The sequence below is a fragment of the Carettochelys insculpta genome, chromosome 10 (genome assembly GCF_033958435.1).
Source record: "Carettochelys insculpta isolate YL-2023 chromosome 10, ASM3395843v1, whole genome shotgun sequence".
Taxonomy (NCBI): Eukaryota; Metazoa; Chordata; order Testudines; family Carettochelyidae; genus Carettochelys; species Carettochelys insculpta.
The window spans coordinates 49017269-49042202 of NC_134146.1; the positions used below are offsets into that span (position 1 = coordinate 49017269).

General features: G+C 54.3%; 1 protein-coding gene across 5 annotated transcripts in view; it reads right to left on the reverse strand.

Moving 5' to 3' along the window:
* Positions 1–24934, reverse strand: part of MASP1 (MBL associated serine protease 1) — a 70664-nt gene that overhangs the window by 13130 nt on the left and 32600 nt on the right. Inside the window, exons 9-11 of one of the 5 annotated variants that reach the window (XM_075004200.1) lie at positions 16939–17076; positions 14145–14219; positions 11781–11846 (exon numbers count right to left, since the gene is read on the reverse strand). In XM_075004200.1, coding sequence (XP_074860301.1) covers positions 11830–11846; positions 14145–14219; positions 16939–17076 — 230 coding nt within the window. In that variant the 3' untranslated portion in view covers positions 11781–11829. Of the gene's footprint in view, positions 1–2625; positions 5209–11780; positions 11847–14144; positions 14220–16938; positions 17077–22869; positions 24436–24934 lie in introns of those variants that run through there. The other 4 variants (XM_075004198.1, XM_075004199.1, XM_075004201.1 and 1 more) reach the window with 4 other exon arrangements.

A 24934-nucleotide genomic window follows, 5' to 3' on the forward strand; every position in this document is an offset into this window, starting at 1 on the left:
CATGCATGTAGCTATCAGAGAGCAAAACTACCCTGCCGTGTTTTACTAACAGGCATTGCTGTGTGAGCATACATGAGGCTTCCAAGCACAGGGAGGAGACCAGATCCTCATGCAGGAGGTGGTTTAAGCACCTGGCCAGCTAGACATGCAGGTAGTGGGTTTTCTTAGTGTGTCGGTGTAACTGCCCACAGGAAGGCTTGAAGCTTAATGCAGACACCTCTACAGCCTGCACTAAAGACCGCTAAGCTCTAGCGACCCTGGGTTTGAGTCTGCCTGGGGGCAGTTACACAAGGAGGCTTGTCCAGGAGTTCAACTGGGTTTCCAAAGCGTGGGATGTGCTTCCTTAGCTGGGGAAGTATGTAACCCACACATGTAGGTGTGGTTAACTGTCCCATGTGGTGGTACATACACCACTTCACAGAGGAAAGAATAAGTGTCCTTGAGAGCCCGCTGGCCTTTAGCTTAGGCTATAGGGGACACTTATTCTTCCTCTGTGAAGTGGTCTAGGTACCACTACACGGAACAGTTAACCACACCTAGGTGTGTGGTTACGTAAGGGTGGGTCTACACAGCAAAGTTTGGACTAACAGCCACTATTCCGAAATAGCTTTGCGAGTGTCCACACAACACAACCACTCTTGAAATCATTTCACAATAGTGGATGGCTTATTTCAAGTTTAGAAAAGCTCATTCTACGAGGAATAGCACCTATTTTGAAATAGCCATTGTGGAATAGGGGCTGTGTAGACAGGGAAGACAGGCAGTTTCGAACTAAGCTCCACACTATTTCTGAATAAGTTTTGCTAACTTTGGGGCTTCCCTGTAGTGCAGACATGTTATTCTGGAATAGTTTATTTTGGAATTCTAACACCAGAATTAGCTATTCCGGAATAACTCTGTAGCGTAGACATACGCTAAGATCTGCTTTCTCTGAAATGCTTTTGCTGTAAATTAATGACACTTTGCTTTGAGGAGGCAGCTGGTCAGTGGGGTCCACCGACACAGCCCCATGCAGGCGCTGACTGTAACGGGACTGTAGCCCAGACCCAATCGGAGCATGGGAGAATTGTGCAAGTACAAAAATAACTTAGAAGTTGCTTACTTTGAAGTACAAAGTAAGCAACTTCGAAGTAGAGCATCTAAACACACCCAACTTCCAAGTTAAACTTCAAAGTAGGGCACTACTCCATCCCCAGGAATGGAGTAAGGACTTCAGAATTGGGCTCCCTACTGCAAAGTTAATGTTGAAGTAAGGGAAAATGGGTGTAGACTCTCTGCTGGCTACTTTGATGTAGTGCCTAACTTCGAAGTTAGTTCCTAGTGTAGACGCACCCCCGGTGAGCACTGGAGACCTGAGGCTCAGGGCAGGAGTGGTGCGTAGAGGGGCCAGGAGGGGTCAGCAGTGCTGATTGCCCTACAGTTGGGAGCCAGGGGTTCTGCACAGATGAGGGTCAGTGCATGGGGTTGTGCTGAAACCACCCTGATGCAGGAGTGTGATGTGGTTGCAGTGTCCAACCCAGGAAAACATGGGAGGGTTGACTCAGTTCAGCTTTGGGAACATGCCCATGCAAGGCAGCCCAGGGCACGCCCCAGTGGCAATGGAGTGCCCGGGAAGGACTGCTGTGAACTCAGCCTGCCAAGCCCCACAGCTCTGGTTGGTGCATGTGTTTGTGGTGGGGGTGGAAGCCCTGCTCCCACACCTGGCTATATTCTGCTTTCTCCTCTGCCCGCCTTGCTCTCAGAACAAGCTGGGTTTGCTACCAGGAGGCATTCGTCCTCTCGCCAGGCGCTGGTGGCGATAAGCTCAGGCCACGAGTCACAGCCTGTGGGCCACAAGGTGCTTATTTAAGTCTGGAGCAGGGCCTTGCACAGGATCAGGCAGCTGGTTTTAGCTCATGTGGCAGAGACGTGGGGGCCAACACGTTCCCCACGTGGTGAATAGAACACTGCGTTGTGGCGAAGACGGGGGTGGCCAGCCTGTGGCTCTCAAGCCGTATGTGGCTCTTGGAGCCTTGAAACGTGGCTCCTCCTGAGAGTCGCAGGCAGGGGGTGCTGTAGGGCTTATCCGCGCACGCACCCCATCGCTTGGTGGGAGAGGAGCGTGGCGGTGGCTGTCGTGGCCCCAGCAGCCGCCCCGTCAACAGCTCTGGTGGCAGCTCCTGTGACTGCTGGCACTGAATTAGAAGAAGGGGGGCTGGGGGTACCTGGCTCTGGGGGAGGGGGAGGGCATTTACTGGGGGTGCCGGGGGTACCTGTCTCTGGGGGAGGGGGAGGGCATTTACTGGGGGTGCCGGGGGTACCTGGCTCTGGGGGAGGGGGAGGGCATTTACTGGGGGTGCCGGGGGTACCTGGCTCTGGGGGAGGGGGAGGGCATTTACTGGGGGTGCCGGGGGTACCTGGCTCTGGGGGAGGGGGAGGGCATTTACTGGGGGTGCCGGGGGTACCTGGCTCTGGGGGAGGGGGAGGGCATTTACTGGGGGTGCCGGGGGTACCTGGCTCTGGGGGGGGGGGAGGGCATTTACTGGGGGTGCCGGGGGTACCTGGCTCTGGGGGAGGGGGAGGGCATTTACTGGGGGTGCCGGGGGTACCTGGCTCTGGGGGAGGGGGAGGGCATTTACTGGGGGTGCCGGGGGTACCTGGCTCTGGGGGAGGTCATTTATTTAGATAATTATTTACTTAACGTTATAAGGTGGCGAATATGGAAGGCGACAACCGCAAGCGTGGCGATCTTTGCATTCCTACCAGGCGCCGCTGCGGCAGAGGCTCAGCAGTCCCAGGTTCAGTTCTGCCAGGGGCGTTACAGCCCCACGTGCAGCCCTTGTGCTGTCTGGATGCAGAAGAGACGGAGGTGAGCACAGGAGGGCAGCTGCCAGGGCTGGACTGCCATGCAGTGGCTGTGCTCTCTAGGAGTGAAGCTACCCCTGGCCTGGCTGACCAGCAGGCTGGACTGGGAACTGGCTTGCACTGGTGCACATGGCTCCTGAGCTTGCAGGAGTCAGCGGAGTGACTCTGGAGCGGCGCCAGTGGAAATGCCGCCAGGAGCTGGCCTGCTGGCAGCTAGCCCCTCGCCAGACTTACTTGGAAAAGCGAGACATTGACCCGAGAAGCTCGTGCAAATGGCTTATCAGGCCTCCAGCAGCTGGGAGCGTGCTGGGGCTGCGGGGTTGGCTTTGGGAGCCCTCCCATTCAAAGCAGGCTGGGGCGCCCCAGGCCTGGGAGAGGCAGGGTGAGACCAGAAGCCGCTGGTGCCTTGCTGGGAAGTGCTGTGTAATAAGAAGCTGGGCCAGGAGGCAGCCCCATGCTGTTGGGAGCTAGTGAGGCTGGCGGGCAGCCAGGGCAGGGGAGACACTCAACCCAGGCTGGGGGAAGGGTGGGAAATGAGCCTCATGGCTTCAGAGCAAAGGCACCCCAAGCTGCTGGGGCGTCGCTTGGCCCTGAGCGCGGCGAGAGGAATGGGGAGGGTGAGACGGGGAACAGGAGCGTGCAGGAAGCTGGCCGAGTGGAGAGGGCAGCACTGGGGGAGAAGCAGATGCTCCCAGGTCTCGGGGGATGTGCGTGAGGGGGTGTCTTGTTTCACCCGGGGTTCTCGTGACTGCCCCTCCCTGCCCAACATGCATGCGGGCGACTTGATCTACCTGCACTAGCCAGAAGCCCTGGTGGAAGCAGGGCCTTTATTCTGGGCTGAGGCCAGGACATGGCCGGCTCCCTGGTGCTGAACAGAGCTCCCAGCAAGAGCTCTGGCTGAAAAGAAAGCAGGATCCAGAGGTCAGTAAGGTCCCTGCCTCCTCCCTGTTGCTACCAAGGTGGTGCCTGGAGCCAGGGTGAGGGGCTCTGGGGAGCCCTGTGTTGTGGCAGCTGGGTTTCCCTGCCCTTCCCCTCTCTGGGGGAGTTGCAGAAACAGGTGCTGTGCTGGTGGGGCGTGCTGGCTTGGCAGCCCTGGCCACTGATGGCACCTCTGGGCACAGTGCAGGGTGCCATCCAGAAGGAGCCATTCCCTGGCAAGCATGCAGGAGGAAGTCGGTCTCCACAGCCCCACCCAGTCCTTGGCCCTCTATGGGGATGCTGGCGCAGAGGCCAGGTATTGTGGTGGCATCTTCTGGGTGACTGTGGCTCCTGCCTTGCTAATGTCCCTGGCCAAAACCCACCAGCTCATTCCCGTGAGCCAATGAGCAGGCATTTCCTATGCCAGCTGATGCAGGGACAGGAGCCCAAGCACATCCCATGAAATGAGGCCAGGGTGTGGGGAGAACGGAGCAGTGCTGCTGTTGGTGGCAGAAGACCAGAGTGGTGCCTGCTGGCTGGTGGGGGGAGCTCATCTCTCCAGCTCTGGTTCCAGGAATGTCCACTTGAGCGAGGATCCCGTCTTTTCCTCCACCCAGTCCACATAGTTGGACACTTTGGTGTAGACCCCGTACACTTGCTTGCTGCCGCACTCCTCTGGTCCCCCCCAGGAGACCAGGCCTTGGGCCACCCACCTCTGGGTGCTGGGGTCCTGAATGACAAAGGCTCCTCCACTGTCTCCCAGGCAGGTGTCCTTCCCGCCCTCGTAGTAGCCGGCACAGAACATGTTCTCGGTTACGCTGTAGTTGCCCGAGCGGGACTCGTAGCTGGTCTTGCACTCGGCATGCAGCACCACCGGCAGCTTGACGTACTGCAGGATGTCGGACAGCGTCCTCATCCCCGAGCTGATGATCTCGTCCACGGTGATGTTGGGGTTGGAGATGCCCCAACCGGCCACCAGGCCCAAGGTGTTGGGGTGCGGCCCTTCCAACTCATGCTCAAACTGGGGCAGGCAGACCGGCATCACATAGTCCCCCATGGTCACCTTCTCCTTCAGCTTGACCAGAGCAATGTCATGGTTGTAGTTCTGGATGTCAAACCCCTGGTGCAGGATGATCTCTTCCACGGTCTGGTTGACAGCATCCTTCTTGTCCCTCACGTCGTGGAGGCCCAGGTAGACGGTGACGTGCTCCTTGGACACTGGGATGACGGTGTTGTCCCGGCGCTGGGAGCGGAGGACGTGAGCTGCCGTTAGCACCCACGAGTCAGAGAGGAGGGCCCCGCTGCCGAACCACTTGTCATTGGGTACTCGGGACGTGTCCTCCACCACGATCAGGGCCTGCCACGGGAAGAAGCCAGGCTCAGCGTTCCGCCCACCGATGATGCGCTTGATTATCCCTGGCAGAGGGCGAATGGGCTGGCCACACACTGGTGAGAGAAAGGACAGGCCAGTTAATCTAACAGGGCAAGCACAACCACGGGAAACAGCAGAAGAGACAGTAGATTATGCCAGTTTGGATCGGTCTCTTAAGAACTGCGTCCTCTTATTTCTGCCCCCATGGGAGAGCCCTCGTTCTTGTGGACATCTATGCTGGAAAAGACCCAGCCCTGCTTGCCACTGCAGGTCTGGTTCTTACAGTACATGGGTGTGGAGCAGGCTGGTTTTAAATGAGCTGGGCACCCCAGTGCCATGCCCTGAATGGGCCCTCTCTGTTACACTGGGAAGAGGGGCACATGTATTTTCTACCTTGTCTCAGTCCCTCAGGACAGTCACTCACCCCCAGCCCTCCCTAGCGTGGTGGAAAGCGGAGTTGCTTGAGCTGGGAAGGGCCATCTAGTGGAGCACCTTGGTCCATGCTGGCAGGGCTGTGGCCAGGATGCTGATGAGGGTGACAATAACCATAGTTGCTTAGCATTTCCAGAGCCTTGTTCTGCTCCCATTAATGCCAGTCAGGGCCTATACGGGCTGCATCGGCTTCTGCTGAGGCCTATGTGTCTGTCCACTGATTTTGTTGGGCTTTGGAGCAGGACTAACGTGCTTGTGTCTCCAGGTCTGAGCAGCCTGGTAGGTACCGCATTGGAACATACCCCACAAGACCTGGGTCCTAGTCCCACCTCTACCACCCCCTATTTTTCTGTCTTGTCTATTTAGGCATAACTCAGTGGCAGAGCCAGAATGAGAACCCAGTCTCCTGACTCTCATGCCCACGTCCTGAGCTCTAGGTCATTCTGCTTTTCCTCGGTGACCTCTGTCCCATGCTGTCACTTACGTATTGAATTAATTTCACAACCTCACCCTCTCCTAGCAATGCACATGCTACCCTTGCAGGCCTCCGGCAGGCTTTCCTCTGATTGCATGGGGGGGCCCATGCTGTAGGAAGGACACACGCTCAGTAGGCAATGTGCCGTATTACCAACACCACAAAAGAAAAGCCCATGGCATAATCTACCAGCAATGATGCATACACGCCACCTAGCGCCATCCATCATTGCCCCTTCCGAGCCCAGAATACCTTCATGGGAGGGGGAAGTGTTGGAACACTCCCCCCCGCCACCCACACACACTGATGTGAGGGGTCCTGCTGCTCGTGCGCCCCACCAACCAGGGGAAGGTCTTCGGTCCTAGCCCAGGCTGGCAAGGAAACAGAACAAAACCAAGTTGTGCCACCACTGCCCTGGGACGGAGCGGTCCGTAGAAGTTGATGGTCCCCCTTGTTTTCCATTGTTGAGCTGGGGTTCGATGCCTGTGCGGAGGAAGTTGAATTGATCCTAAGACCTGGCTCGGTTAATGGGAAGGACTCCGTTTTCCCCAAGATCCCCATCCTTTCTTCTGCCCCCAGCAGAGACCTTGTGGCCATCTTCTTTCCCCACAACAGGCATTGCTGGTTTTCTTGCTGCTCTCCAAGGAAGAGCTCTGTTTCCGAAGGCACTTTGCATATTACTGGGCTGGTGCCTGAAGAGTCTCAGGAACATGAACCCTGAGCCTGATGTTACCGACCGCAGTTCGGCGGTGATGTAACTCAGCAGATTTCATAGGTGTTAGGCTCTGACCCAGGAAAGCAGCTAAACCCGTGGGTGACCTGAAGTGTGTAAGAAGTCCATTGACTTGAATCAGGGTTTCCTCCTGTGTCACTGAGAGCAACATCGGGCCTCTGGTCTTTATCAATGGATCTTGCATGTGGGTATCACCCAACTTCTGCAAAGACCCCAAAATATCAGGCCTTTGTTATTGGACTTCTGCAATTTCCTAAATCAGCAGGGCTGTCCCATGTGCTTCAGTGAGAAACTTGTTTGCAATTAAGTGACCATCCTAAAACAATGCATTAATCAAGGCTATTATTAACAAGACAGGTGTAAACTGATACTAAATAAAGACCTGATCCAGCAAAATACATACAGAAATAAAAGAGAGAAATAATAAATTAACAGGCAGCAGGTTTAAAATGAACAAATGGAAATATTTCTTCACACAATGCACAGTCAACCTGTGGAACTCCTTGCCAAAGGATGTTGTGAAGGCCAAGAGTATAACAGGGATCGAAAAAGGAGCTAGATAAATTTATGGAGGATAGGTCCATCTGTGGCTATTAGCCACAGTGTGCATGGATGGTGTTCCTAGCCTCTGTTTTGTCAGGGTTGGGAATGGGGGGCAGGGGTTGGATCGCTTAATAACGACCTGCTTTGCTCATTCCCTCTGGGGCATCTGGCATTGACCACAGCTGGAAGACAGGATACTGGGCTAGATGGACCTTTGGTCTGACCTGGTATGGCCATTCTGCTCTGATAACAAGGGGTCAAACGTTTACTGACCCAGTGGGTGGGTTCGAGGGAGAAGAAATAGACATGATATATTGTCAGCAAAGCTTTAGTAGGGTTTTTGACATAGTCCCACATCACCTTCTCATCAGCAACCTAGGGAGCTGTGTTCTAGATGGATGCCCAGGTGGCTGAAAGACAGCGTTAAAAACAGTAATTCACTGTCAGCCTAGGAGGGCACATCTAACAGCTCTGCAGGGGTCAGACCTGGGTCTGGTACTGGTCAATATTTTCACTAGTGACTTGGATGATGGAGCGGAGAGAGCGTGTTTAAAAGCTGCAGATGACATCAATCTTGGGAGCGGTTGCAAGCACTCTGGAGGCCAGGATTTGACTTGACAACAACCTTGACAAATTGGAGATTTGGTCTGAAACCAGGCAAAAGAAATTCAGCAAAGACAACAGGCGAGTGCTGCACTTAGGAAGGAAAACGCAAAGGCACATCTACAACCAGAGGGATCAGTGGTTAAGTGGGAGCCCTGCGGGGAAGGATCTGGGAACTAGAGTGGATCACAAAGTGATTAAGTCCACAGTGGGACGTGGCTGTGAAAAAGGCTAATCTCATCCTGCAGTGTATGAATGGGGTGTCACGTGGAAACACAGGAGGTAACTGTCCTGATTGACTCAGCACTGCGATCAGTTCTGTGCATTGCGCTTCAGGAAAGATAGGAGTAAACTGAGCCGAGCTACATATGCAAAAGGGGTTAGACACTTGACCTGTGAGGGAAGGTTAAAGGAAGCGGGCAAGTTTAGTCTTGAGAAAAGACTGATGGGGGAACCTGCTGACAGGTTAGGTGAAGTGTAGGCTGCAAGAGAAATGCAGGTCAGATGTTAAGAAAAGTTTTCTCACTTTAACAAGCTTCCAAGGGAAGCTGTGGAATCCCCGTCACTGGAGCAGGTTAAGAACAGGCTGGACAAACCCCTGCCAGGCTGGTGCAGGTTTAGGGGGTCCTACCTCAGAGCAGGGGGGGCTGGACAAGCTGTCCACCTGAGGCCACGTTCAGCCTCACACATCTGAGTCTGTGAACTCCTGAAGTTCTTGTGACAAGTATCAGAGAGGCAGCCGAGTTCGTTTGCATTTTCAAAAACAACAAGAAGTCCTGTGGCGCCTCAGAGACCAACCAGATATTTTGGAGCATGAGCTTTCCTGGGCAAAGCCATCTGCCGAAGTGGGTCTTTCCCACGAAAGCTGATGCTCCAAAATATCTGTTGGTCTGTCAGGTGCCCCAGGACGTCTCGTTGTTTTTGAAGTTCTTGTGCAGTTTTGATACTGTCCTTTCTCATGCGACATTCTCACCCGGGCAGGTCGTGCTCTCGGGTAAGCCAGCGCCACAGCAGACTCACCTCAGCATTGCTGAGCTCAGACTCTCCTGCAAGGCGCCGACATTTGGCAGAGATGCTCTGACCGCTGGCTCGCAGGGTCTTTCCAATGCCAGTGTTCTTTAAGGAAACCTGGTGGGTATGTTGGCTCGCCCCGGAGGGTGATGGAGGATCTCCAGCGTTCTGGTGCTTTCTGTAGACCTTCTCTTAATGAGCCTGCTAGCAGCTACTCCATTTCAAACCCCGCCACCTTTCTGGCTGCTCAGCAAGTGAACGGATCTGACTGCCAAGTGCTAAACTCTAGATTTTAGAGGCTGATCCCTTGCTCTCAATAATCAACAGGCCCCAAATTACTCCCTCAAGAGACGTAATATGCTACTTCCTTGACTAGCTTAGCTCGCAGGCCTGTGAATTACCCCCTTTTGTGGTTCTCTAGTTCACTTCACTCTGTTTGGGATGGAAAGGGGCTGTTAGAGGAAGATGGGTGGTAACTCAGATTTCTAGCCAGGCAGTTGAGGGTGGCCAGCTCGGTGCTTAACAGAGTGGAGACGCTGAAGGAAAGCAATGGGAGGAAAGATCTCCAAGGTTTTGTGTGATGAGTGTTTGTCAGGTTGGTACCTCAGAAACTGGGTCATGGAGCAAACCAGGGATGCAGATGCAGACAAGTACTTCGCTGGGTGGTCACATAAGTAGACTGGGATGATTTAACTGGGACTGGACCTGCTGTGGGCAGGGGGTTGGACCTGATGACGCCTGAGGTCTCTTCCAGCTCTAAGATTGCTCTGCCTCTCCGGAAGAGGACCCAGACGATTAAGGAGGGACAATAACGTTGAGTTCCACGTTATGGAAGAGGGACACAATCGTCATTCCCCCCATGCTGCCGACTTAGTGACAGCAGTGTGACATTGTTCCATCTGAAAGCCACGGGGAAAGGTGACGTACAAGGGAAACCTTCTGGAAATAGCTATGTGTGTGTACATGTGCACAACTATACGTGTGTGCATGCGTGTCCCAGGACATGAGTGTACATGCATGTACTTGTGCACAGGTACATATGTGTGCAGGTGTGTTTTTGGGCATGTGTACCTGGATGTATGTGCATATTTGTACAGATGCATGTATATACACATGGGTATGTCTGCACATGTGTGTATGGGGTGTACATGTGCATGTGTGGATATCTGTACATATTTGTGTACGTGGGTGTATGTGGGTGTATGTGTACATGTATGTGTGTATGTACAGGCCTTTGGATGTGAGTACATGTGTGTACTTGTGCATGTGTGCATGTATGCACATGGGTGTATGTGTACATGGGTGCGTGTGTACAAGTGCGGATGTGTGTGCGCCAATGCACGTGTGTTTAAGTTCTCTCCCTTGTCAAAGGCTGTCAAGACTGGAGAACACGCACAGCCAAATGGTTCCCATCTCCCAACTGGCAGGCGGCCGGGAAGCTGCTGCTCCTAAGGAGATGGGCTGTGTTCAGAGGAAGCTCTTCCAGCCAAATATTTATCCTAATAAAATATACAAGGCGCCCAGAAATCCCTGGCACAGCTCTTGCTGATGTCAGATGGAGGCTGCGGAGCAGGGGCTGGCAGAGGGCTTCAGCAGCGCTGGTCCAGCTGGCCTAAGCTACGGGAGGACTGGAGTCTCACCGCTTCTGGACGGATGCCGAGGTCTGGATAGCTTCATCCCTGCGGTCATTCGTCATGCGCCCTGAGTCCTCGGCACTCCTGGCTTCCCGCAGGCGTCAAGGGAAGGAGCACAGAGGGGCATATGAAGGCCACCGGCCTCTACTCTCCAGCCCAAACGGAGGCCCCAAAGACACCAGAGGCTCCCAGTCAGGCTACCTGGGGCTAGAGTGCCACGGTGGGGTGTGGAGAGTGACCCAGCCACAAGCCTGAGCCTTGAGTTCCCGAGGTCCAAAGGGAGCTCAGGCGATTCTCCCAGCTTCTTTTGGAGCACCTGGCAGGGACGCTGCTGGAAAGTTTGCTCCTTTGGACGGGCCCTGGGGCTGCAGGCTGGGGCTCCGGTGTCCTTGGCAGAGGTTCAGAGGCAGTAATTATGGAGCCACAACATCCCTGGCTTTCTGGCTTTGGCCCCACCCCTGCAATCGAATCTGTCCCTGCAAATCCAAGTGCAGGGTATGGGCTGTAATTGTACTTAAATGACCCATGCAGCGTAATAATCCTCTTCACTCTCCATTGGCTACAAAGCCAGTGACCCTCGGGTGGAGCTTGGGGAACCCTGGTCTGGTAAGGGTGTCCCTTCTGTGCGACAAGGCCTGGGTTTCCGCTTAAACGCACAGTTTGATGAAGGGGGTGGGAATGAGTGGGGCGTGTTTGTTTCCCCACGGAGGCCGCGGTGCGTAGCTCAGGGAGAGGAATGGCGCTGGGACAGGAAGCTTCATTTCTCACCTCTGGGTCGCTGGCCCAAATCGAGCTCACTTGGTAGTGACCAAAGTGAGGTCAGCTGGGACCCAAGAAGCGGATGCTTCGTGGTCACTTTCCAGCATCCTTCCTCCAGGCAAGCACAGTGCTTGCTGGGTTCCTGGCCACAGGAGGCAGGAGGTCAGACCAGAGGATCCCAATGGTTCCTTCCGGCCTGCACAGCTGGGAAGGTAGGAACAGTGGCAGACAACCTGCACGGGAGGCTGCTGGACTGACGGACGGGGGCGGGGTTGCTCATTCTACACCTCCAGCTCAGTGTTTTCCTCCAGTGCTGCCAGAGACACTCTGCCCTTGTGACCAGACACGCTCTGGGGGGGGGTGCCAGGGTGAGCGGTCCTCCAGCATGGAAGGGGCTTTTAAAGCTGAGACTTCCAGCATGTCTGTTCCATGCCCATTCTGGGGCCAGGAGCTGACCTTGTTACGATGGAATCAGCACATTGAAACCCATGGAGAGGCTCTGGATTTACAGAATCTGGACCTCTGCGGATAAAAGGAAAGTTTCTGATCACTGCATTTCACGCAATTGAAAGCCCCAGGACTCACAGCCCTTTGTCCCCAGAAACGGCCCAGCACGGGTGGAGGCGGCAGGGTATGGCGTCACCAAACTCTGGCCGGGTCACCAAAGCGGGCTGGAGTCCAAATCCAGATGCAGAGCCTTGCTTTGCATCTGGGGCTCTCTCACGGAGGGCCTGCCACTGAAACATGCCACACCTGCACTCTCACTTAGGGGTGACTTGCCAGCAAAGTCCCATGGGACTGTGTCTAGTCTTGCTTGCCTGGGTCAGCTTGCAAACCCTCCCTAGAGGTGTGCATGGCTGCAGTGCTCAGGTTCAGTGAATAGCTGTGAACTTGGCCTTGAAATTCACTGTCCGCAAACACCCCAGCCTGCAGACCCTGACCGCACGAAGGGCAAGTCTATTAAAGGAGTGTGGGAGTCTCGAAGCAACCCCAGCAAATATTCCCCCAAGCCATGTGCAGGAAACTGCCCAGTGCTGGGTGGGAGTGGGGTGCACAGTCAGGAGAGGGAAAGGGCTGGCGAGTGTTTCCGAATGGCAGACAGCTTGGCCCAGTGCTGCTTGGGGCCGAGGGGAATGTTTGCCTTCTTCATTGCTGCAGAGCCGGGGGTACAGAAGGTAGCAGCATGCACTGTAACGAGGCCGTGTGCTGCAGAGGACGTTCAGCCGGAGCGCTTGCCAGAGAGTAGAGCAGCTGGCGTGTGCAGACACAGGCGACTGCTGCCTGCTGAGGGAGCAGGTGTAGGGTGAGCCATGCAGGGCTGGTGAGGAAGCATTGGGGGCCCCCCATTTAGCAATTCAAATCTGGGGCCCAGGCGGAGACTTGCACCTCCCGAGTGCTACCACCCATCACTTGTGTGTGCAGATCACGTGCAGGGCCGGAGTCGGGGTTCTCCCTTGCGCACAGGTAAAGCAGGCCGTGAGCAAGAGAAGTGGGGATGGAAGAGGAACAGACACGTCTCTGTCCTCACCCAAGAGTCAGCTGAGGTTTGCTGCCTCGCTCTTACTAGAAAGGTTTGCAGCTCAGAAGCGCGAACCACAAGCCAAACAAGGATCAAATGCATGAATGTTTCCAATCTGCCCTAGAAGACACCGCCTTAGACAGCGAGCGCAGACATGGTTTCAAAATCTGCTCAAGGCCATGCCAGGGATGTTGAGTAAACAAGGAACCACGGAAAGCAGCTCCCTCCCCGCCAGCCCATTGGAGCCAGGACGCAGCACGTAAACCACATCTCGGCTCTAACAGGGTCCTGTCTACCCTCCCTCCCCCTTGCCGCAGCAGGGAGTAGGGCAGGCTCCCCGCAGCTTGTGCAGGCTGGGATCCTGCACGGTTGGCATTTCCCTTCACAGTGCATCTGCGAAGAGCCAACCCCAGGGGGAAACTGACGAACCTCTCACCAGCTGGGACTCAGTGGGCTTTGCTGCTTGAGCCCCAGCTGGATTGGAGTTGTCAGTTCCCCTCCCCTCTGCAGTGGCTCTGGAAAGAGCCACAGAGAGGGGAAGTGTATGAAATTTTACAGCACGTTTGGACAGTTCTCAGGGCACACCAGAGCCGCAGCACACTGGTTGAAAACCACTGACGTAAGCAACAGCATGAGATGCAGATGTGGGAACTAGGAGCTTCTGAGCCTAATTCTCAACTTTAACACTGCCCCTCCCTGTGGCCTGGGGTGCTACCTTAGATGCTTAGCCTCAGTGTTGCCAGCTGTAAAGTGGGGCTAGTTCTCAGCCAGGGGCCAAGTGGGGACCAGTCAGTGAATTTCAGTGAAGCACTGTGTGCTGTCTGAGTGGCTCTTGGTTGGCACAGTATAACCCCACACCCCCAAAGGGGACAGAGCTGGGCTGTTATTTAAAGACCCGCCCTGCTGGGTGTTGGATTTTTACTGGGCTCTGGGGTGGCTGCTTGAGGCAGGTTTCAAGGTGACAAGTGCAATCTTTGGCCACCTGGCATTAGTGCTGGCCTTGAACCAGACCTCGGGGCTCAACTCCTAGGGAGTCTGGTGGCTGTGGCGGTGTGCCGGGCTGCAGATCACAGCCTGGGGCACAGCTCTGTAGTGAAGGCCTCGGGCTGGCCCAGCCATGGAGCGGAAGCTGCAGAGCTGTGCTGACCAGCCCCCGCCTCCTTCCCCCACTTGTACCAGATGGATCCTGCGCTGCAACCCCATGGAGAGCAAATGCTGGACTGGCTGACACGTGGCATAAACAACCCTGATCTGAGGCGCAGCCTGGGTGCTGGCCCAGCAGGCCCCAGCCCGTTAGGTACCTGGTCGACATGACGGCAGCTTGGTCCCCAGCTCTTCGCTCTTCCACACCCCCTTAGCATCACAGGTGTACCTGCCTGGAAGAGAGCAACCTGTTACCTGTGAGCACAGACACACCCCTGCACCTCCAGTGGCCTGTTGCCCTGCCATGTGGGACTACACCACAGCCACAGCTAATGGTCCAACGCCTACCCTGGGCAGCCCAGCTACCTCCACAACCACAGCTCTGAACCCCAGCCACTGGGAGCTCTGGAGCAGGCACTTGGGGAGGGGGAAGCCAGACATGCCGGCCACTTCCAGGAGTGATGCGGAGCCAGGGCAGGCAGGGGGCCATGTGTGGCTGAGGTTTAGTCACCCACATTCAAATGCTCAGTCTACACCAGGGGTTCCCGACCTGGGGCCTGAGGGGAAGAAAAATAAATAAAAATGATCCTCACAAAGAAGTTATAAATAAATTGCAAAGTTACAATCCAGTACTGCTTTTCAATTAAATCTCTTCCAACAATGCCTGAAAAATCTATGCTGTGGTTTCCTTTTTCATTTAATTATGTGCACGTAGGAGTTAGAACTGGCTTTGATGCGGGTGCACAAACAGTTTGGGAGGTCCACACCATTGAAGGTTGGGGATCCCTGGTCTACAGGGCATTGCTACAGATAGATAGATAGATAGATGATAGATAGATAGGGAGTGGATAGATAGATAGATGGTGTGGCTGGGGATAGATAGATAGATGGGGTGGGAATGGATAGATAGATAGATAGATGGGGTGGGAGTGGATAGCTAGATAGACAGACAGATACATAGATAGATAGACAGGGTGGGAGTGGATGGATGAATAGATAGATAGATAGATAGATGGGATGGGAGTGGATAGATGGATAGATAGACAGATAGATGGGGTGGGAGGAGACAGATAGATAGATGGGATGGGTGGATAGAGAGATAGATAGACAGATAGATAGATGGATTGGGTGGGAGGAGATAGATGGGGTGGGAGTGGATAGATAGATGGATGGGGTGGGAGTGGGTAGATGGGGTGGGAGTGGATAGATAGATAGATAGACAGATAGATATATAGCTAGATAGGGTGGGAGTGGATAGATAGATAGATAGGGTGGGAGTGGATAGAGAGACAGATAGATAGATGGATGGGGTGGGAGGAGATAGATGGGGTGGGAGTGGATAGATAGATGGATGGGGTGGGAGGAGATAGATGGGGTGGGAGTGGATAGATAGATGGGGTGGGAGTGGATAGAGAGATAGATAGATGGGGTGGGAGTGGGTAGATAGATAGATATTCATTCTAGGGGCCATTGTCTGCGCTGGGCTCATGGAGGTGCCACAAAGGTGGAATCTGGCCCTGTGTGTTTGTCAGGGAGGAGGTGGGTGGTGTGAATGCCCCCCCCCCCCGCCGACTGCCTTCTCCCTTTGCCCTGAAATGGTTCTGCAGGGCAGGGAGAAATTAAGGCAGTTACTGTGTTTGCACCTGGAGGCACCTACACGTTGCGGTTTATGGGCACCTCTGTTCCCCCACTGCTCTTTCCAAATGCTTGTGGAGCATCACTGCCATGTTCCAGTGCCAATCAGCGCCTGGTGCCCACTGGGGTGAGACTGAAAGCTCTGCTCTGCATTTCCCTCTCGGGCTGTTAGTCCCCAGTAAAGTCTTGCAGGACAGAGGCGCCGGGCTGGTCCGAACCAGGAAGCATCCCCCACAAGCAGCCAGTAGGCCAAAGTTAATTGCACAATAAGGCTGGGCCCGGGAGGCTGGGTAGCAGCAGGGTTATGAGCAGGGGGCTAGGATGTGCTCTCCACCCCTAGCCTGGAGCAGCCACTGTGTTCTCCTGGCTAGGTTTGGGGGGCCGCTGAGCCATGTCCCCAGTGGCCACGGCGTGCCCAGAGGCTGGCCCTGAGAACGAGGGTGGCTGATGGAGGCTTGCAGTGCCACTCCCATAGCTAAGGACCAGTACGAGCCCTCGGAAGCTCTGACACCCGTTGGATTCAGGCACCTAAGTGCCTGGGAGGATCTGGGCCTATGGCTCTGCTGTGCTGCTCAGATAAGCTGGTAGCACGGCGTGCTGCGCCCCGTCGTGGCTGCAGACCACTCCCTGCAAGGGGAGAGTAGCAGAGCTGTTACCTGATGGAAGCAAAGCCCCGGGCAGCGTACAGTGTCTCTACGCCGCAGTCACAGAGCCAGGGCACCGCTGCTCATAAGCCGAGGCAGCCGACTCTGGCTGGGGATACGGGGCTCCACAATCACAGTGTGGATGTCCAGACACGGGCTGGAGCCTGGGCTCTGGCTCCCTCGCCCCTTGCGGGCTCTCAGAGCCCAGAAGGCCCTTGGAGCACAGATTAGTGTTGCCAGACATCCAGCTTCTGGCCAGAATGGGACCAGGCGGCTCTAGCCAGAACCACTGGCCAGGCCACTAATCGTCCAGCCAACGGTGCAGCCTCAGGACCAGGGCTAAGGCAGGTCCTTGCACAGCGCCTGGCTGTGGCCAGCGAATCCAGCGGCTCCTGCCCCAAGTGCCTGCTCCAGAGCTCCCATTGGCTGTGGTTCCTGGCCAATGGGAGCTGTGAGGTGGCACCTGCAAGTGCCAGCAGAGCACAGAGCCCCCAGTCTCCCCCATGCCTGAACCCCTCACTTCTGGCTCCACCCTGGAGCCCACACCCCCAGCCAGAGCCAGTACCCCCCAGCTCAGTGAAAGTCAGCACACGACTGAGGGATGGGGGACAGGGCCCCACCCACTTCCCTGGCCACAGCCCGTCAGCCCCTTCCCCGCTGCGGGTGGCCTCACCTGTGACATTGGGGGCCATGCGATAGTAGGGCTGCTGGCAGGCGTACTGGATCCCCGCGCGGTACGTGGTGAGGTTGTTTCTCGTGGCGAAGGCGACGGACCCGTGTTCCAGAGCTGGGGGCGCTTTGCAGTCAGCCACTGCAAGTCCGCAAGGGAAGGAGATTTTAGCAGCTGGCTTACTTCTCCCAGCTCAGCAGGGCCCACCCACTCCCTCTGTCTGGGCTGGCCACAGGGGCCAGGCATGGCTTGTGCCAGGGGGAGGTTGAAAGGGGCTCATCCGCCAGCTGGCAGCTAGCTCTTCCAGTGCCCTGGTGGGGGTGTGGCCCACCCTTACAAGTATATGGAGATACACATCTTATAGAGCTGGGAGGGACCTTGGGAGGTCTCCCAGTCTGGTCCCCTGCCCCCTTGGTAGAGCCAAGCACCATCCCTCCAGCCCCAGACCCCTACAGGGCCTTCTCAAGGACTGAACTCACAGCCCTGGATTTAGCAGGCCAATATTCAAACCACTGAGCTATCGCTCTTCCAGCACCAAGGTGGGGGTGTGGCCAGCTTTTAGAAATATATGGAGATACTCATCTCAAAGAGCTGGGAGGGGCCTTGGGAGGTCATGGAGTCCAGTCCCCTGCCCTATGGGCAGGACCAAGCACTGTCCCTTTTTTTTTTTTAATTTATTTGCCCCAAATGGTCCCCTCAAGGGCTGGGCTCCCATCCCTGGGTTTAGCAGGCTAATCTCAAACCATTGAGCTACCCCACCCCCCCAATACCTATTTGCCTAGATCCCTAAATGGCCCCCTCAAGGATGGAGCGCACAACTCTGGGTTTAGCAGGCCAACACTCGACCCACTGAGCTATGGCTCTGCCAGCACCAGGGTTGGGGTGTGCATGAGAGAGACAGTTTTACCCTTTCAGACACTGAGGTGGAGCATGTCTGTCTTTAGTGCCTTGCTTTTTCCTTCCCTGTCAGCATGCCCCTAAGCCCTGCCCTGTGGGACTCTCTCCTTCCTGCCTACTGAAGAGCGGCCCCGTTCAAGTCAAGGGAAATACAGCACTGATTACAGCAGGTCGGGATTTCATGCTTAACCCTCACTTCACACCTTGCACTGCGCCCCAAACCAGCCCTTCCCTCGCCAGCCCTGTCCGGGGATGAGCCGTAACTCCAGCTGGTCTGTGAGCAGATGTGACTCTGTTGAACCAGATCAAGTCCAAGGCACTGATGCAGGGAACTAGCTCAGGGGTCAGCAATCCCCGGCACAGGCGCCAAGAGCGGCACGAGAGCCGATTTTCATCGGCACGCCAGGTGGGAGCTCAGCTCCGTCCCCCTCCCCCTTGCTCAAAGGGGATTAACCAACGACCAGCTAATGCCGCCAACTGCCACCTAAATGGCAAAGCTCTGCAGCTTCAGTTATTAATGACTCTGTCATAAAGAGGCCGACTGGTGACTTTAAGAAGTTTCACCGGACTATCCACAGAGGTCAAAAGATCACATTTCGGCTCTCTGCCTCGGAAAGGTTGCTGACCGTTGAACTAGCTAGTGTGTATGTGCGCCACTGAATGCAACCAGGGCGGCTCAGCTGTGTGTCATAGGTGCTATACTGTCAAGAGCCAAGGGAGATTCTCTTTTAGCTCCTGGCTTTGGGAAGAGGAGAGTGAGTTCTCGCCCTGCTGTTGCTGTGAAAGTCTGAGACACTGAAGTGTGTCTGACCGGACTGAGCTGAAATCAATAGGCAGCTGTGGATTTATTACTGTGAACTCCTGTTATAGGCAGGGACTGGAGACGGTGCAGGTGAGTAGGACCTATTCGGTCGGACGTGCCTGTCGAAAGGGTTCGGATGGCACTGTGGGAATTCTGGCAATGAAGCGTGGAGGGTTCATGCTGAACTGGTCTGAGACTATTTCCGTGTGCGGAGGCCATTCAGGGCTGGTCTATACTACGGTGGAAGGTTGAATAAAGGTGCGCAATTCCAGCCACTTTAAGTACCTAGCTGGAGTCGACGTACCTTAACTCAGAACGTCGCTAATAGGGGAGGTCTATGGGAGTGAACACTCCTGTTGACTTCCAGGGGTTGGAGGACCGGTGCCGATGCGATTTAGTATGTCTGCTAGCTGCGCTAAATCGAACTCTGGAAGATCGACGGTGGCAGGGCCTGTATTGAAGAGGTGCCCTCAGTTACTACCCTTGGCCTTGCTTCCTGAGGGGCATGCATTCCCATCACAGCCAGGGAGGGGCTGGCACTGACATCATCTGACCAGCCTCTCCTGGCCAAGGAAGGATCCCATGACAAACACATCGGTAGCTTTAGCTGTCTGCGCAGATGCTGGGACAGAAACGCCCAGAATTGTCAGGCAGCAAATAGTCTCCTGTGGGAGCTGGCAGGCCCAGTAGCGTCGCCCACACAAGAGCAAAATAATGATATAAACCCCAGGGTGAGGCGTTCCAAGGGCAGCTGCCCGCTCAGACTATCCCTCCAATTGCCTTTCTCTCCCGCCATGAAGCCTCGGAAAAAGGCCACTTGATCTGAGCCTAGAGTAGCTTGGGGCAGCAAGCAGGGTGTGCTCTTAGCGCTGAGCCTCTCAAGGGCTCATTACTTTTATGAACATTTTAGCAACACCTACTGCCATGTGAGCCTCCCTGTGCTTGCCCCAGGGAGCTTACACTCAAAACAGACGATGGGCTGATGCAGGGTGGAAGATGAACAGAGGCAGAAAACACCTACTACAAAGTCATTCAGTGAATCAGGTCAGAGACAGGAAGAGTCCCCGTGTAAGAGTATACTATAAGTATATAGTACTATAAATACTATAAGGTGGGTGAACACCTGGCTGGATAACCATACCCAGAGAGTAGTTATTAATGGCTTTCAATCCTGCTGGAAAAGTATAACTAGTGGGGTTCCACAGGGGTCTGTTTTAGGACCCGTTCTGTTCAATATCTTCGTTAACGATTTAGATATTGACATAGAAAGTACAATTATTAAGTTTGCAGATGATACCAAGCTGGGAGGGGTTGCAACTTGTTTGGAGGATAGGGTCATAATTCAAAAGGATCTGGATAAATTGGAGAAATGGGCTGAGGTAAACAGGATGAAGTTTAATAAGGACAAATGCAAAGTGCTCCACTTAGGAAGGAACAACCAGTGTCACACATACAGAATGGGAAAGGACTGCCTAGGAATGAGTACAGCAGAAGGGGATCTAGGGGTTATAGTGGACCACAAGCTAAATATGAGTCAACAGTGTGATGCTGTTGCGAAAAAGGCAAACATGATTCTAGGATGCATTAACAGGTATGTTGTGAACAAGACACGAGAAGTCATTCTCCCGCTCTACTCTGCGCTGGTTAGGCCTCAGCTGGAGTATTGTGTCCAGTTCTGGGCACCGCCGTTCAGGAAGGATGTGGAGAAATTGGAGAGGGTCCAGAGGAGAGCAACGAGAATGATCAAAGGTCTAGAGAACATGACCTATGAAGAAAGGCTGAAAGAATTGGGCTTGTTCAGTTTGGAAAAGAGAAGATTGAGGGGGGACATGATAGCAGTTTTCAGGTATCTAAAAGGGTGTCATAAGGCAGAGGGAGGGAACTTGCTCTTCCTTGCCTCTGAGGATAGAACAAGAGGCAATGGACTTAAATTGCAGCAGGGGAGGTTCAGGTTGGACATTAGGAAAAAGTTCCTAACTGTCAGGGTGATCAAACACTGGAACGAATTGCCAAGGGAGGTGGTAGAATCTCCATCACTGGAGATAGTTAAGAAGAGGTTAGATAGATGGCTTTCAGGGGTGGTCTGGAAAGTGCTTGGTCCTGCCATGAGGGCAGGGGGCTGGACTCGATGGCCTCTCGAGGTCCCTTCCAGTCCTACTCTTCTATGATTCTATGATTCTAAGAGGGTGAGAGGGAGGCCAGGCAGGGCAGGGGTTAAACAAGGCCTGTTGGCCCAGTCATCCCCACCCTGGTTCACCCGCAGCTAGTGGCAGGCCTGGAGGGGTATAAAAGGAGGGAAGCCACCCCAGTCTGAGGCTGAGCAGCCAAGAGGCAGGAGTTGGCTCTGGGGCCTGAGCCAGAGCTGCCACCAGAGGGCAGAGCCTCAGACCCTCTGCCAGGCACATAGGGGAGAGCCCCTCCCAGGGAACCCCTCTCTGGCTGGAGGGGAAACTAGCTTCTTGGGGCCATGCCCCAAACTTATCCCTTAGCCTCTTGGGTGGGGCTGAAGACCCACACCCTAAGCCTGGGCAAGGGGGACTAGCCACTAGGCCACCCTGCCATCAGTAGGAACCTCTCACACACCACCTGTTCTGGGTCCCAGCCCAGTCTTCTGTCCATCGTCTCACATTGCTGCTCGAGTGGATGTTTTTGCTTAAATGTGGGTTTTAGTTGTTGCCCATCCCTCACTGTGTCTCAAGCCTGGCCCTGCAAATACTACTAGAATCCAACAGCCCTGTTCCCCTAGCAAGTACCATGCCAGCTGGGAAAGATTTGATGGGTTGGAACCTTTGGGCTTGTCTCCACTGGAGCAGCTAGTGATGGTTTCTACCCCTGAATTGGTTTATCTTGAGCGGGAACAGCCATGCTGTAAAATAACATGGGTTACACAGAGCCATTGGCTGAACAGCTGATGAGTGATGCTAACATCACCTGTAGTCACATGCCCACTGCGTTACTACACGGGGCACCAGCACCACCAGAGCTTCAAGGTCTCCACCTTCCACCTCTGCAATGCATCAGCTAGTCCTGTTCAAAGCCTCCTTGAACTTGAACGAGAGCTGTGTGCGCGTGGATAGAGTAGTGGCAACAGGGTAGCGGCAATGCTCAAGTTATATCTTGAAGGCAAGCCCTGAGAAGTCTCCTGGACAAGGACCTCATGTTTGTCTCTGAGCTGTGGAGCATGTGGTTAGTCTTGTAGAGATAATAGCCAGCCAAAGGGCTACGTCTTTGATGTCTCAAATGGTGAGGCACGCAACTGACGTTATAGTAAAAAATGGATCTTCATGGTAAAGCCAGACTAACCCTGCATCATTTCAAATCTTCCTCCCCCAGCTGCTTTAGCATCTTGCATCTCCCTGGCTGGGGCTTTGTCATGTGTTTTAAAGTGACCACACAATTTGGGCCAGAATTGCAGTCTGCTGTCACGACTCTGGGGGTAATTAATATAGGTGGTACCAGGCTGACAGTGAGCAGTAATTACAGGGTGTTGGCGAAAGCCCATGGGAAATTAATGTAGGTATTTGTTATTATTATTCAGGTTAGGGTGCCACCTAGGAATCCTAGTCACGACCCCTTGTGTGAGTTGCTGCACAAACACAGAAGAATCTGTAGTTACTAACCTGGGATAACACAAGCATGAAAGTTCACAAGCGGCTGCAAAACTGGCTCAGAAACCAGTGATGAGATCATTGATCAGTGCCCTTTAACCAGGGAAACCTCGGGGAGGACCCAGACCGAGATGGACACCGGCTCAGTCTCCCATGTGTTTGTCTGGTTTTAGGTAGCGGTGAAAGAGCCTCTTGCAAAAGAACAAGCAGAGGGGCAGGTCGGGTCTTATGGGAGAATCTGTCTTCAGGCAGACACACTCTGCCTTCTGCTGCCTGGGGGCGTTACAGCTGCTCTGCCTTTTGCTAGTTGCTCTCCTGGATCTCAAAGGCATCTGGTCTGAGATTGCAGATGATGCTCTTTGTGACTGCAAAGCCCCAACACTAACTCTTGACCGTCAGGAGTTAGAAGAGAGCTAAGGAGCCCTGGACATTCAAGTGCCCATAGGCAGCAGCATTACATGGGGACCAGTGTTAGTCAATCAATGTCCTCCACAAGGCTTGACAGGTTGGACCTTCCCGGTCAGGCATCCTCAGGTCCTGAACAAGGGAATTTGCTGGACCAGGAGAGGTCCCTTGCTTCCACCCCTCCAGCTTGCTGTTCCTCCCTGCTGCCAGCTCAGCTTCCGCCCTTGCTGGGTCCCCTTACCTCTGCACCCCTCTCCCCAGTGCGGGCTGCCACTGGCCCTGATCCTGGATGCTGGCCCCTGCTGAGTTACCTCCAGCCCTTGACGCCAGTCACAGCTCTGTGGACGCTGGCCCCAGCCCCAGCTGGGCTGCTGGATGCCAGCCCTGAAGACACCAGCCCTACCTGGCTTCTGGCCCAGCAGGGCAACCAGCCACTGACCTTCCTGCCACTAGTTTCCTGGCCCTGGGGCTCTCTGGTCCAGGAACTTCTGTGGTTTACTGAGTGATCCATCGATTGCTGTTCTAATCCCACCTGCCAGCAGTCAGGGACTTAGGGACACCCAGCATATAGGACTGTGCCCTGACCACCTTGTCTTATAGCCATGACGGACCTCTCCTCCACACGCTTATCATTTCTTTTTTGAACCCCCTCATACATCACAACATCCCCTAGCAATGAGTTCCAGGGGTTAACGGTCTGTTGGGGGATGAAACGCTTCCTTTTGTTTGTTTTAAACCTGCTGCCTATTAATACCATTGGGTGACCTCTGGGTTCTTGTGCTATGTGAAGGGGTAAGTAACACTTTACTCGACACCGTTCACGGTTTTATACACCTCCATCATCTCCCTCTTTAGTCCTCTCTTCTAAGTCAAACAGCCCCAGTCTTTTTAACGTCACCTCATATGGAAGCTGCTCCAGACCCCTCTTCATTTGTGTTGCTGTTTCTGTACCTTTCCTCATTCTCAAATAACTCTTCTGAGGCAGGGAGGGACCAGAACGGCATGCAGTAGTCGAGGGGTGGGCGTACCATGGGTTTATACAGTGGTATTATGGTGTTTTCTGTCCTATGATTGACGTCTCTCCTAATGGTCCCTGATTCTCTTTTAGCCACCTCGCCCAAGGGCAGGCAACCTTTCCAAGGCGGAGAGCTGGAATTTGACTTTGTGACCTCTATGTATGGGCCGAGTGCCAGTGATACTTTTGAAAGTCACTAATAGTCCTACTCACAACAGCTTCTTTGATTAACGGCTTGACAAATCCCTGGTTGAGATGACTTAGTTGGGATTGATCCTGCTTGAAGCAGGGCGTTGGACTTGGTGACCTCCTGAGGTCCCTTCCAGCCCTGGGAGTCTATGATTAATAACTGAAGATGCAGAGCTTTCCCGGTTAGGTGGGGGTTAGTAGCATTAGCTGGTTTTTCATTAATCCACAGGCGGCCTGGCTTTGAGCAAGCTCCCAGCCCCATGGGGGAGGAGGGGCGGGACTGAGCTTCCACCTCCAGTGCCGATGAAAATCGACTTGTGTGCCACTCTTCGCACCCGTGCTGGGGGTTGTGACCCCAGACCTAGCCAATGCAGACTCCTGGGAACAGAGCAAAGGTGATGGGGTCTTGGCAGGTAGATTCTTAAGCATGGGGCTCTCACAAAAGGTAGGTTCAACCAAGATAGTGTATCCAGCTGGAAGTGAAGGCAGTTATGAATTCTGTTGCTCTCCTTCCACAGGGTCTTCCCTGGGGAGGGAAGAGAAGACAATCTGTTGTTTTCCCATGTGGGGCAGGTGACGGGGACCTGCAGGAGAGGGAAGGGAGACCATGGAAATGCCACAGGACACAAGGGAGATGGAATTATTTGCAAAATTTCAGGCGTGTCCCAGTAAACCTGCCAATTTGGGTGAAAATTTGCCAGAGTTTCTTGGAGCCAATTTGTGTTTGAGTGTCTGCCCCCAGCTGCCTGCTCCTGGGAGGACAGCAGGAGCAGCAAGTATCCATGGGCCACCAGGAAGGCATGAGCTGAGCATGCCTAGGTTTGTCTCAACGTGTCTGGGAGAAGGCAGAGTGGAAACACATGCTCCTACTGCTTCCTGAGCCCCGGCTCCTGCTGGCTTAGCCAGCACAGCAGCCAATTGTCCTGTCAGAGACTCAGAGATTCCAAGGCCAGAAGGGACCGTTGTTATCCTAGTTCGGCCTTTGGCATAACACAAGCCATAGAACTGCCCCAGAGTAATTCCTACAGCAGAGCTTATAGGAAAACATCCCAGCATGATTTAAAACTGACCAGCGCTGGAGAA